We start from the raw sequence: 14,577 nt of genomic DNA, 5'->3' as shown, positions 1-14,577 counted from the left end.
TGTACAGCAGAAGCAACATGAATAGTTGAGGGGCCCACAGCAACTCACTGCTTCTTGAGAAGAGCATTCCAAACAATGTTTTTGTCCAAGTGTTGGGGTCTGTGTAAGAATTTCAAAGCAATGACACTCGCCTTTGCGTCAGTTGACCACTTGAAGGCAGTGTTGGCTTACCCTCTCCTCCTGCAAACAGACTTTCCATTGATGTGATTGATGACAAGCTTTTTTCCACAAGTAGGAAGACAATGTGATGTTTCAGTCCGTGCTTTAGTTTTGTTTTTTCAGACAAATGGGCAATAAAACACGAATGTTATTGATCATAAGTAGGGATGTCTGAACGGTTGAATCTGTTGTTAAATAGTTGAGATTTGAAATAAGGCTGAACCCCCGTGTTACCCCTTCCCTTACCCCTGACACTAAGCCACTAAGAAATGGGACACCACTTCATTGTCATTACATCATCACCTTCCACCACTTGCTGGCTGTGACATAGGCAGATGAGATAATTAAATTGTTCATAATAAATGTTTCCTACAGGGCTATCAAAGTTAACTCAAGTTTCCTTTAACGGCACTATTTTTTTTGGATGCACGATTAACATGTGCACGTTCTGTTAGACCAGGGGTGTCTAGCACTGACAAGTTAACAGACTAGTAGCGAACGGAAAAGAAGACAGCTTTTTTTGTGTCGGATACAGAAGACTTTGATGGATTTGTGGATGAGGATTGATGAAAAATATGAGTACATTCTAAAATACTTCAATTAAGTACAACCGAACTCAGTTTTGCTCCCGCTGCCGCATGCATGCTGGCGTATGTTTTTTTTTTTTTTGTAGCGTCGCTGGGAGCACGTCCTGTTCCCAGCCTAATTTGCGGTAATGTTTTGGTGCAAAATGCTCTTAAAGTTACATGTTTGACCAGGAAATAGCAAGCTCAAAAGAAGACGGCTTTTTTATGTGGAACAACTGACAGTTTGTGTGGATCTTGTGAATGATTGTGACTGAGCTAGGACTCCATAATTAAAGTCTACACACGACGGCTTCATTGATTGAGAAACCAAACTTTTTTCGTGCATGAAGCTTCTACTTGAGTTGGTAATTTGGCCGCTATATGCAGTCAGATATTGACCAAGGGAGACAAAATGGGTGGCCGCTGGCCGCGTCGGACAGGTGACTGCTATACACAGCTGTCTGTCCAGTTACGCATGCAACTGTAAAGTACCGAAATTACAAAAATTACAAAAGCACATTGACCAAGAGGTCACAAAAAGACCCCACAACAACATCACAACCCTAACCTCACAACAACAAAGAACTGTAGGCCTCACTTGCTTCATCTAAGGTCAGTGTTCATGACTACACCATAAGAAAAACAATGGGCTAAAACGGCCTGCGTGGCAGAGTTCCAAGACGAAAACCACTGCTGAACAAAAAGAACATTAAGGGTTGTCTCAATTTTGCCAGAGAACATCTTGATGATCCACAAGACCTTTGGGAAAATACTCTGTGGTCTGACGAGACAAAAGTTGAACTTTTTGGAAGGTGTGTGTCCCATTACATCTGGCGTAAACGTAATGCTGCATTTCAGAAAAAGCATACAATACCAACAGTATTGAATTTTCCCGCTGTGGGATAAATAAAGTACAAATACAGTAAAATAGGGTGGTGGTAGTGTGATGATCTGGGGGTGTTTTGCTGCTTCCTGGAAGACTTGCTGTGATAAATGGAACCATGAATTCTGCTGTCTATGTATGTATGCATAGTACTTTATTAATCCCACAGCAGGGAAATTCACTTGTTACAGCAGCAAGCAAGATAAGAAGTAAAGAATACATAGTGACACATGGTTCAGGTGGTGCAGGTGTTGTCTACTATTTGACTTTTTTTGCTCCATAATGCTCAGGATCTTTAAAAAAAACTTAGAATGACTGTCTTACTGCACCCAACCTCAGCAGCAATGGCACGCTGTGAAAGGCCTTGCTTATGCAGCTCCACCATCCGACCACGTTCAAAAAGAGAAAGCTTCTTAGCTTTATCTATCAGCAGGGCATGACAGTGTGAATGCCTGACAGAAAATTATAATTTTGAGCAGATTTTGGCTTTTATAGCCTGTGGTCTTAAACTTTTGATAAGCTGATAAACAGCCTATTTCAGTTTAATTGTTGTTTTCAATAAATTACTTTTTCTAAGTGCTTTTTGTCTCACTCCCCCTTCTTGTTTTTGCATATTGTAGCTCTACTTAAAACCTCATTTGGATCCAAATGTGCAAAATGCAAATTCTAACAATTTTTCAACCGGTCTTAAGATTTCGATCAGGAGTGTACATAACGGCAAGCGTTTTGTGAGGTCTTATTTATTTATTTATTTTGAGGAGGCATTTTTGTGATGCAAATGTATTAATCTTTTGAGCGCATATTGGTTTGAGAAGCGAAAGTTTTTACTTAATTGTCCCCAGCAACTAATTAGAATTACGTTCTACTTAAGAACTGGCTTAGGAGACCAAGTGGGGGGTAAGTCTCTGTAATTGGACTACAATACTGATGGGGATGTCATACAACTTCATGTCAAAAAATCCGAACTATCCTTTTAAACTCCAGAAAATCTAATGGAGATGAATTGATAAAAATCAAATAAAATTTTCTATGTTCTCATCCTTTTCAAGTGCAGGCTGGCTTAAGTCCAAAACAACTTGACAATGTCCCCATCCGATATCGGATATCAGGCTGATATCACCAAAAAATACAGCATCAGATTGTATCGGCCTGTGTCTCAAATGTCCGATATTTGATATCACCAAAAAATACAGCATCAGATTGTATCGGCCTGCGTCACAAATGTCCGATAATGGCACTTGATACAAGCCTCCACCCCAGCACTGTCAAGTTCTTTTGGACCTAAGCGAGTTTATCAACTTGACTGCAGTAGGTGCCTCGGGTTTTATTTGCATACGTCAACTATTTACAGGACTACAGGTTAGGTTGATAACCTTTGAATCAAAGTGGAAAAGCATAAAGTGACAAGTCATCATAATTACCATCATATCTTGTATCTGGGATTTCAAAGACACAAACATTTAGCATCATAATTGTCATAAGAATTGTCATCCTCTGTGATGTAGTCACAGAGGTCAGTTTAGTACCAAATTGGACAGAACAAGCACGTCTGTCCAGCAGTGTTAGCTAGTGTGCTAACAAAGTAGCAGGAACAGAGGAACAGGAGTAATGAGATGTTGTAGCTGCGTGTAAAACTAAATGCATAAATTTCCCGTGGTGGCACATCATTCGACATTGCAAATACAATTCAGGATTACACGGGAAACTGCCACGGTATGTCAAAAGGTTATGAGATATACCAGAAAAGAACAAGCCCCTGTCGGTGGTGAGTAAAGTCGGGTTTAAACACTTCAAGGCCCTGTCACACTTTGACGATTTAGCCAGCTTATGCCAACGTATGAAAAATTTGGCCAAATACGCTGGCGTACGTCGAATAAGTTATGGGTAAGTTTTGTATATGTCAACAGCACGCCGGCATACGTCTTAAGTCGTCCAAAAATGTTGTGCCTGCATAAAACTTTTCGACGTATGTCAACGTATGATTCATACGTCCCGCATCCGTGGGCAATAAGTTATGCCATCGTTGACACCCGTTCACACACGTTATTTGTAAGTTATGCACAAGTCGTAATATGTCAACATACCTTGAGACAAAACTATCTTAGCTTGACCAGTAGAGGGCACTGTGACACTGGGAATGGCACTAACATTTTTTATTTTTTTGCGCTTTGTCTGAAAGAAACAATGCACGTTTTAATCAAGCATTATTGATCACGTCAACATAAAGTGCACAGGAGTATTTACATTAAAAAAGAATGGAGAGATACAGCATGTTACTGTCCAAGTTAGAGTTAGGTTTGATGCACTGTAAGTACTGTGTTGGTACTGTTCAAGTATGGAATCAAAGGATTGCCAAAATTAAAAGGAATACGTGTGGAAATACAAAGAGAAGCAATAATAAATAAAAATATACAAATGTAGTCATATTCTTTTTCCATTTTGTTATTGTTTTTTCTGTATTGTCTTTGTTTTTTCCATTTTGGCGTCGCTTTTCCTGTTTTGTCTTTGTCATTACTAAATGCAATGACAAAACGCAAGTGGAAAAGACAAATACAAAACAGGAAAAACAACGGCAAATTGGAAAAAACAGACAATACAGAAAAAACAATGACAAACTGCAAAAAGAATATGACTACATTTGTATATTTTTTTTATTATTGATTCTCTTTGTATTTCCACATTTGTATATTTTTGTATTAATTCTCTTTGTATTTACACATGTATTCCCTTTTAATTTTGGCACTCCTGTGATTCCATAGTAAAGCTGCTAACTTATCTGCTAATGCAAACACGACAGCCTCCATCTGTCTTCTGTTTCGTCTCAGCCAAAGCTTGCCAAGAAGACACAGTTTTGTCTCAAGGTATGTTGACGTATTACGTCTTGTGTGTAACTTACAAATAACCTGTGTGAACGGGTGTCAACTATTGCATACCTTATTGCCCGCGGATGTGGGACATATGAATCATACGTTGACGTACGTCGAAAAGTTTTGTGCAAGCACTAAATTTTTAGACGACTTGGACGTACTACCACGTATGCCGGCGTGCTCTTAACACATACAAAACTTACCCATAACTTATTCGATGTACGCCAACGTATTGGCCAAATTTTTCATACGTTGGCGTACGCTGGCTAAATCGTCAAAGTGTGACAAGGCCCTCACTGAGCACCTCAGTATATTATGCCTAGCTGCCGCTACACTGTGGATAAACTATACCCCACATGTATGGTAGTCAGTAGTAAGTTAATGGGTGAGATTTTCTCATACCTCCTGTTGCTGATTATTGTTCTCTGTTTGAATATGACTTTATCGAGCCAAAAAAGTATCCATGATTTGTGTTGATATCAGTTCGATAGCGGCAGATACCGAAAGGTTGCAATATCGATATCATGGGATGTCACGAGACACTCAGTTCATGAGACTAGACGATACACAACGAGATGAGATTTTAACATTACTTTTAAGAAAAGTACAATGTCTACTTGCTTAATTTCTACTACGTTACACTCTTCTGCACTCTGTGTGTATGCTAGCAGCCTCGCCTCCATCCGCCGAGGCAAAGAGACTGTATGACAGACTGATGGCCCGCTCCGTTCATGCCGATGATCTATGCAACAAACGCACCAAGGTGCTGAAACCAATGTGCAGAGTGAACCCTCTTCCTGCCTGTTTGGAGGCGAGAGATGAGGAAAACAGACATGCATGCAGATGGCAATATATTAAGGCCAGCAAAATTAGCAAGTTTATTTTCATTTATTGTTAAATAATTAGCGTCAAGGCATTTTTTTTCTGAACAAGAAATCCTGTCACCTTTTAATCTCGCGAGATCTTGTGACACCCCTACGGCAGCGGTAAAAAGTTGTATCGGGACCCCCCTAGTCATAAGTTTGTTTTTACCTGACTGATACACACTATTCGAAGATTTGTATGCAGTGTGAAGGGAGCTGAAAGGGAGCGTCTGCGTGGCTGTGTAATTTGCATGCCTGCATGTGTGCAGTCTGCCACAAAACTAACGCACGCCTAGCTTTTTTTTTTCTGCTGCCGTCATCATATTGGTATGCGTTCTTCTTTTAACCTTATGTAATTTCATCATTGTGAGACCAGAGGTTAAAGTTTCTTTTTGGCTTTTTGAATGCAGCGTCCAGCGTCATCTGCCTGTCGTTGATGAAACGATGTATCAATCAGCCACGAAAGACTTCATTGCTCTGACCCTCACGGATCAAAACTGTCACATTTACAACAACGGCAAACACCGCAAACAGTCCTGCTGGAGGGTGAGTAATCGATACATGCTGGCCTCTTGTCTGCATGTGTACTGGAGCCCTGTGATTTCTGCGGAATTTGCCAATAAAAAAAAAAGGAATCTAATGTTAAGAACGCGGAAATTGACGTAATGCTGTCATTGTGAGCAGAATGAACTTTTGTTTGGGGAAGTATATCCTCGGCGAACCGCTCAATCGTGGCCGAATCTCATCACAAACACTAACCCGCCCCCTCCCAAACTAAACATGTGGAAAGGGTGACCTGAAACACTGACAAAAGCTAGTGAAAACAATATGAAACTCCTCTTAACTACTCTCTTTGTAAAAATCTTACATTAATAACACAATTGGAATTGTCGTCATCCGTTTCTGAAATGCTGTACTACTATAAGTCCCTTGGGAGTATAAGTCGCACCAGCCAAAAATGCATGATAAAGAAGAAAAAAACACACAAGTCACACTGGACTGCCAGTCGCATTTTTTGGGGGGAAATTTATTTTATACAATCAGAGACCATGAACAGACATTCCATCTTGAAAGGCAAGTTATAGTAATAACAATAAAATGGAGAACAGGCTAAATAGGCGTCTGTTAACGTAACGAGAAGGTTGGCATGCCTGTGGGTCGTCTCCTATGAACCTGGCGCATAACCTTCCTGTGGCTTGTGTTGTCCAGTGTTTGCTTTTCACACAGCAAATAAGACTTTGCCCGTTCTTTAGTTCTCGTCAAGTCCACAAACCCCTGTGGAAATGCCAGGTTTTGTGTGTGGTAGAAAAAGTACACCAAGGTGAGTCATTGCACGTATTCCACAATAAATTGAGACATCATCTGTAAAATCCCTACATTCATAAGCGTTTGAAATGTTGCCAGATTTAGCACCCGGGAGGGCGGGGCGGCAGCATTGCTCACGTGCGAGACAGACCTCCATGTCAAGTTACAAGAGAACAGCGCAAATCCAGTCTATATCGACATGTGAACGTTTGTTTTTGAAATTGTGCTTAAAGGAAATATCTATATTTTAATAACATCGATATATCGCCAAGTCCTTATCATGGCCATGGGCTGATTACCTCAACCAGCTCAACTACTTCCCTGTGACTGGTACAGGGGATGAACATACTAATAATAAAGACATCCCTTGAGAAAAGAAAGCTCACTGGCTTTCCTCACAGGCACTGGCTCAGTAGTTTCATGGTGTTGCACAAGTGTTAATTAGAGCGAGTAAGAGACAAGGTAGCCTTCCTGTGGGCTTTCCCTCCTGAGAGAAACATCTGTATTTCATTCTGCTAACCTCTGTTATGTCCCAACAGAAATGGAAGCAGCTGTCTCGGCTACAGCGAAGCCTTATTCTCGCTCTTCTTGCGCTACTCCTCATTTTGGGACTACTGTCCTTTTCCCATGTATCGATGCAAAGGAGAGGTAAGTGTTGACATTATGCCTTTTCCGCATGCGCACATGACAGTCTAATTTGGTTGCAGTAACACAGGAGTGATGTTGTCATTTGAACACCAGATTGCATGCTGTGATGTTTGATATCGCCGACCTGCCAACATGCACCTGTTTTGCCTACTCGGCACGCATTTTGACCTTTCCTTTTTTTAAAGATTTTGTTATACTCACTTTGTGTTTGAAAGCCTAACACTCAAGAGTTTTCACACTACTGTAGATGCAAAACAATACTATTTTATACTCATTTATAACCCACAATGCATGCTGGGTAACTACCTGTTGGGAAGGTTGCGTGTGTGGGCTTCCCAGCATGCCTTGCATGTCAAGCAAGTCGAAGTTTGCCTCTGACTACATTCTGTGTCAAATTTGCAGGGCCACGAATATAGGTGAAAAATGAAAGAAAGTGATGAATGAAAGTGGTGAACATTTACTGACATAATACTCTGAATGTTATATATATTTTAATATATATATTAAAAACTATGACATCACTGCACCCTGTTTATGTTTCACACAGCTAGAAACTGTTGGTATGTTTTTAGAGTTTTCAAACAAGGAAGACTGGCTGGGGATGAGTGATGATCTGTTGAAGCCTGCATTTCCTGGTGTAAAGTCGGTGTTTGGGCCAAATGAGGAGGGCAAAGCACCAGCCCCCGTGGTGAGACCCAATCTTGGTTCAGATTCTGTTCCAGAACTGAAAGAACCCAACGTCCCAGCATTTCAGAAACCTCACACAAATGTAAGAATTGTTTTGTATCTATATGTGAGCATTGCTTAGCTTTTTATCTCCTCTTTTGCCGGATAAAAAGTTACATTATAGCTTTAGTATGTTTTATGCACACACGTTGTTAAACTTGAAAATAACCATTTTGGTTTGACACAGGACACAGGACACAATTAGCCACATGAATTCTGAGGTGTTCAGAGACATACTGTTCAGATTGACAGATTCACCCAAATTGATTGGGCTGTGTTTGCTAACAGATGGACAAAGACCCAACCAAAGCAACTTTTGGGTCCAGCTCTTTTACAGGGCACAGCCCACCCAGATTCTTTTGTTCTGTGGCTCACCCAGATTCTTTTGTTCTGTCAGCTTTTGAAATAATACAGTGAGACCAAAAACTAAGTTTAACAATTTAATCTCCTATTGGAGTGGATATAAAACAATTGTAAGACTAGTGCACTGGAGGAAATCAGCTGTTGCGAACCAAAGCCAGAACAAGCCGCTTTCCTATTCTAACTCCTCTCCTCGCATTGGGTCTTTTGTGTCAGCCTCCTTCAAAGTTAGCAACAACTGCTTCCCCTCACAAGACTGAAGACTTCAACTAGGCAATGTGTGTATGTGATCAGGATAAGAAATCGTCTAAGTGGGAGATATGTCCTTGGACTCGACTGTGTGCGCGCTCGTCTATTCAGCCATAACACATTACTCTAGTCAGGTGGAAAAATATTTTCTCTTAACGCAACCCAGGACTTTTTTTTAAAGCAAATAAGTTGAATATTATTTAATGGGCAAGTCAGTCACCTGATCTCAACCCAATTGAGCATACAGGTCACCTGTTAAGAACTAAACATCACTAAACATCAACCAAAAACCGCTGCTGTAAAAGCCTGGCAGATCATTAAAAAGGAGGAAACTCTGTGTCTGGTGTCTGTGTAGGCTCTCAGTCGTACAGGAGTTGTCCATCGAGGAAAAGGCTTCTTGAGACGTCATCTGTACTTCTGTAAAGAAGGTGTCGGACGTTTCGCTCCTCATCCGAAGAGCTTCGTCAGCGAACTAATAAGTGCTGGTAGCTTAGGCCTTAAATACAGTAAGAGTGGGCGGAATTGGTGTGCCAACACCCTCCTCCTATCAGCAGTACATCTACACCTGAAAGCTACCAATCACTCTTTTCAGGACAGCGAGGTAAAGATTTTGGCCAAAGAAAACAGATGGTTTGAAAGAGGAGTAAAGGAAGCTATTTTTGTCAAACAACAGAACCCATCATTGAATCGGAATGGTGGTTTGAGGTTTAATTTGGACCCTGTGTTCAGCAGGTTACTGAGACCAAAACCCACAGCTCTTAGTCTTGCAAATGAGGTGAAGGCAGGGCCGAGCTAGAACAATAGATGCTAACAAGCCAGTATCAGAGTCGTTCATACCCAATTCAGGGAGCGACACTTCCCTTTTATCGGCGGTGTTAATAACAGGATAGGATTATACCACTACTCCGCCCAGGCTTAGTGTAACGAACCAATAGGAGGAGGGTGTTGGCACACCAATTCCGCCCACTCTTACTGTATTTAAGGCCTAAGCTACCAGCACTTATTAGTTCGCTGACGAAGCTCTTCGGATGAGGAGCGAAACGTCCGACACCTTCTTCATAGAAGTACAGATGACGTCTCAAGAAGCCTTTTTTCTGTGTCTGGTGATATCCACGAGTGTAAGGCTACAGGCAGTCTTTGCCAGCAAAGGGATTTCAACCAATTTTATTGTCAGTTGTTTAACTTGTCCCTGAAATGAAGGGATTGTGTTTAAAAATGCAGTAGTTCCTCACGTTTAATGCAACCTTTTTGTTCAACCCGCTGAATTAAAACTTAGTCAGCATTTCCACCATTTGTTTTGTTTCATTTTTAAAGTCATTGTAATGTGCAGGACCAACATTAGAAAAACAAACTTGTATGAGGGATGTATTCACTTTTGTGAGGTACTGGAACAGTCCTAAGTTGTCTTTTTAGTACATTGATTGGCTCAGTTGGTTGTATGAGGTCTTGGTTGATGCAAATACGGTCAATAAAACCATTTATCTATGCTGAAAATATCTACAGAAAAAGATATTTCCAAACAAGAGAGGTCCACCGAGCCTTCAGAAGAATGGGAATGTTTCAGACACGTTTGTTGTGGCAAGACAAGAAGAAGATAAAGAGGAGGAGGATGGGGAGAAACCAAAAAAGATGGTCAGGTAAGATTTGTGTTCCTTTAAAACTTTGTTTTTTCTATGATACATGATAACAATTGGGAGAGTTGGATTCAACATCTGTTCTATTGGTCATTCAGCTGGCGAGGTGCAATGATTGAAGCCGATCAGGTCACTGAGCCCCCACCCTCTGCTAATGAGAAGGATGATGCAGCACCCCCGGTACCAAATGTCTCAGGTAATACTGTCTGTCCCAGTCGCTGGTCCGTACTGAACGTCAACTTTGTTGGACTTTTTACCAGTGCAGTTCCTGCCTGAATAATGCCAACAGTACAAAGGCAGATAGATAGAGCTTGATACACAAAATGTTCTTTCATATAAAACATTCTCTCATTCTCACTTGTTTGAATCGCAAGGCACAATACAGACCCTTTCCAAAAAATTAGAATGTCATGGAACAGTTGTTTAATTTCCATAATTCCATTCAAAAAGTTAAACTTTCATAGATTATAGATTCAGGGCCCACAATTTAAACAATTTCAAGTGTTTATTTGTTTATTTTTACGTAATTTGGGCTTCTAGCTCATAAAACCCACGAAAACTGTGAAGAAATCACCATTTACTTCTCAGTTTTTGCAGGAAAAAAGAAAGAAATTAGGATCACATCAAATCAATCAAAATATGGTACTTTCAAAACGATATGTCAATCTTCAATACTTGGTTGGGAATCCCTTTGCCTTAATCACTGCCTCGATGCCTCGATGCCAAGCAATCAGCCTGTGGCATTGCCTGGGAGTTATGGAAGCCCAGATTTCCTTGATGCTTGCTGTCAGCTCTTCTTTGTTGTTGGGTCTGGTGCCCTCATTTTCCTCTTGAGAATACCCCATAGATTCTCAATGGGGTTTAGGTTCGCTGAGTTGGCTGGCCAGTCAAGCACTGTGATGGCATGGGCATCAAACCAGGTTTTGGTGCTTCTGGCGGTATGGGCAGGGGCCAGGTCCTGCTGGAAGATGAAATCTGCATCTCCATACAGATCCTCAACAGAAGGAATCATGAAGTCCTCTAAAACATTCTGGTAGACTGTTGCGGTGACCTTGGATTTAAGAAAGCAGAGTTTACCAACACCTGCACCGGACATTACACCCCAAATCATGACGGACTGTGGATATTTCACACTGGACCTCAGGTAGCTTGGGTTCTGTTCCTCACCCGTCGTCCTCCAAACCCTTGGACCTTGATTCCCAATGAAAGGCACACTTTACTTTCATTGAAAAAGAGGACCTTGGACCACTGGCCAACAGTCCAGTCCTTCTTCTCCTTGGCCCAGTGGAGACGCTTCCTACGTTGGCTCAGGTTCAGAAGTGGCTTGACCCGAGGAACCCGACAGTGGTAGCCCATCTCCCGGATGCATCTGAATGTGGTAGTTTTTGAAGCTGTGACTCCCGCCTCATTCCACTCTTTCTGGATCTCTGCCAGATTCTTGAATCTTCCCTATTTGATAATCCGCTGAAGCCCACGGTCATCTCTTTTGCTGGTGCATCTTCTCCTGCCACATTTTGCCCTTCCTCTAGACTTTCCATTGATATGCTTGGACACAGCACTCTGTGAACAACCAGCCTCCTTAGCTATGAATTTTTGTGGCTTACCCATCCTATGGAGGGTATCAATGATGGTCTTCTGGCCAGTTGTCATGTCTGCAGTCTTCCCCATATTGAACCCAACTGAGACAATTGAACCAAACTGAAGCAATTTAATGACACCTGGGGAAGCCTGTGCAGGTGATTTGAGTTTAGTAGATGATTAGTGTGACACTTAGTTTAAAACATTCATGCCCTGCAAAATTTGGGCTGATTTCTTCACAGTATTAAAATTTTTTGAATTCCTGTTTTCGTGGGTTTAATGAGCTGGAAGCCCAAATTATGTAAAAATAAACAAATAACTACTTGAAATTGTTTAAATTGTGGGCCCTGAATCTATAATCTATGAAAGTTTAACGTTTTGAATGGAATTATGGAAATTAAACAACTTTTCCATGACATTCAAATTTTTTGGAAAGGGTCTGTATAATGTATTTATACAATACAAATAATGCACATCTATAAATGCGTTTATACAATACAAATAATATTCTTAAATATACACTTGGAACTACTTACTCGTGTTGTATCTATAAGACACAACAAGGAGGATGAAACTTAAGCCATGACATTTTTTTCTATCCCAATTTCCAATTCTTGTGGGTTTCTGTTTCTCGTTTCAGTTGAAACTGGAATGAATAGACTGGAAGCTGTGCGTGATGCCTTCAGACATGCATGGAAGGGCTACAAAGACTACGCCTGGGGTCATGATGAGCTGAAGCCTATCTCAAAGTCCTTTGGCGAATGGTTTGGACTGGGCTTGACCATCATTGATTCTTTGGACACCATGTGGATCATGGGTTTGAAAGAAGGTGCAGTATGTCTTGTGTTTCTCAGCTTTTATTAACCCGATGCACATATGTGGCGTTAGAAAAAGCACACCCAAGCGTGCTATGACTTATCAGGGTTACCACATGTTCTGGAAAATGACCAATTTTTCAGTCATGGAAAATGACAAATGACTTGCGAGCGAATGCAAATGGGTTAAAAGTTTTGCGCATGGATGCCTGCTGTCACATTATCTTCTGGGTAACATTAAGGCACAATACTTCTCGGCTTTTAGCCGGCACAGCGCCCCACGTCATGCTATCAGCTAATCAAATCTGCATCTCTGCTGAGAGCAGTTCTGCAACCCAGTGCTTCCAACTGACTTTGTTGCTAGATTTTTTGGAGCCCGTTAAGGACTTAGATCATCCTGTCCTCCACTGATTGACAGGCAGTGTCTCAGAGGGAGTTACTAGGCGTGTGTTTACTGAGTTGGATGTGTGCAGCGAGATGCATATATCTCTGATTTCAGCAGAGCGGGAGCTTCGAGGTTATTAACAGGGAATCTTAATGGGCCGCATTCCACTCAGTATTCCTGTAGAAATGAGATTAACGACTTTTCATGTAGACTGAAGCTACGTCACTTCCTGTTGTATGGAAAGGACGTTCACGGAAAAGCTCCGTCTGTTATTACCGGAGTTTTAAAAACCTTTTGTGACTTTTTGTGACCACAGTTTGTGATTACAACTCTGCACGTGAGTGCTGATACTTCTGCCTCAATACGGACCAGCGAGTCCGTAAACGCACCAAAACAAAAGTTTAGTTGGAGCCAACTGCCGTTAAAGGCAAGCTATCAAGCTAGCCACGGCTAGACGGCTGCTCACGAAGCCGGACTTTTAAAACATCTTGGAGTCTTCTTGTGGAGATATCTCCGGCTGACAAGGACTGGTGAGACACAAACTCCTGTTATAACGAACATTAAACACCAAAGGCATTATAACACAAGTTAACGGCTAACTGACGGTGTTGCTAAGCAACAGCAACAATGCCAAAGATAAAAGGGAGAAGAAGCGGATCAAGTGGCGGCTCCAGCAGTTCAGGACGAAGCACTCCGGATTCAGTTGTAAGTATGGAAGGTGCCGGTTCAGTACTGACCCCTCAGCCGCCGAAATCCGGACGTGCGAGTTGTGTACCTAACCCTCCGCCGAGACCTGACGACGAGGATATACTCAACTGGAAGAGTCAATTGGGTGAACAAATGGATGCACTAACAAGGAAAGCTAGGCAGAAGTTAAAGGAGGTCTGGAAAAAGCAAGAAAAAAGCTAAGCGCAAACGCAAGAGGCTATCATAGCGCAAATGATGGGGGATTTCGGAAAGCAGCTGCAGCAAACTGTGGAGAACACCAGCTCTATGCAACAAGAAATAGTCTCCCTGCAAAAAATATGGGCTCCTTAATGAAGAAGGTCCAGACTTGACGGATGAAGTTCAAGGTCTGAGAGTGGAGAACAAGTGACGGGGCTTCGGATCAAACCTAGGTCCTATGCCAGGGCAGTGGCGAATACCGACGAAGCAGATGAAATGGATGTCGCTTCAACGGAGCAACAAGTTGTTAACTTCTTGCAATCTAAGGAGGTGGATGTAGACATCCAATGGACGAATGGAATGATATTATAGATGGGAATGTTTAATTCCATGTTTCTCACTGTTGTAACTAAAAAGGAAATCACTGACATTGTCAAAAATTTTAAGGCAAAAACAAACTGACTGTTATGGAATCGAAACGGAAACAATTAAAAGGGTCATCAATGAGATAGGAGAACAGTTAACATATATTAGTAACTTATCATTTCAGACTGGAAAATTTCCCAACAAAATGAAAACAGCTAAAGTGGTTCCAATTTTCAAAAATGGAGATATGTATGGAGATAAACATCCATTTACAAACCACTGACCAGT

At 41.4% G+C, this 14,577-nt stretch overlaps 1 protein-coding gene across 4 annotated transcripts in view; it reads left to right on the top strand.

Moving 5' to 3' along the window:
- man1b1a (mannosidase, alpha, class 1B, member 1a) overlaps window positions 1-14,577 on the top strand; it is a 37,955-nt gene that overhangs the window by 7,317 nt on the left and 16,061 nt on the right. The window contains exons 1-7 of one of the 4 annotated variants that reach the window (XM_054757213.1): window positions 4,812-5,665; window positions 5,749-5,884; window positions 7,183-7,291; window positions 7,864-8,060; window positions 10,130-10,263; window positions 10,359-10,456; window positions 12,479-12,667. In XM_054757213.1, the coding sequence (XP_054613188.1) occupies window positions 5,598-5,665; window positions 5,749-5,884; window positions 7,183-7,291; window positions 7,864-8,060; window positions 10,130-10,263; window positions 10,359-10,456; window positions 12,479-12,667 (931 nt within the window). In that variant the 5' untranslated portion in view covers window positions 4,812-5,597. Of the gene's footprint in view, window positions 1-4,811; window positions 5,666-5,748; window positions 5,885-7,182; window positions 7,292-7,863; window positions 8,061-10,129; window positions 10,264-10,358; window positions 10,457-12,478; window positions 12,668-14,577 lie in introns of those variants that run through there. The other 3 variants (XM_054757211.1, XM_054757212.1, XM_054757214.1) reach the window with 3 other exon arrangements.

Source organism: Dunckerocampus dactyliophorus, chromosome 17 (genome assembly GCF_027744805.1).
Source record: "Dunckerocampus dactyliophorus isolate RoL2022-P2 chromosome 17, RoL_Ddac_1.1, whole genome shotgun sequence".
Taxonomy (NCBI): domain Eukaryota; kingdom Metazoa; phylum Chordata; class Actinopteri; order Syngnathiformes; family Syngnathidae; genus Dunckerocampus; species Dunckerocampus dactyliophorus.
This window is presented reverse-complemented; position numbering and strand designations above follow the sequence as displayed.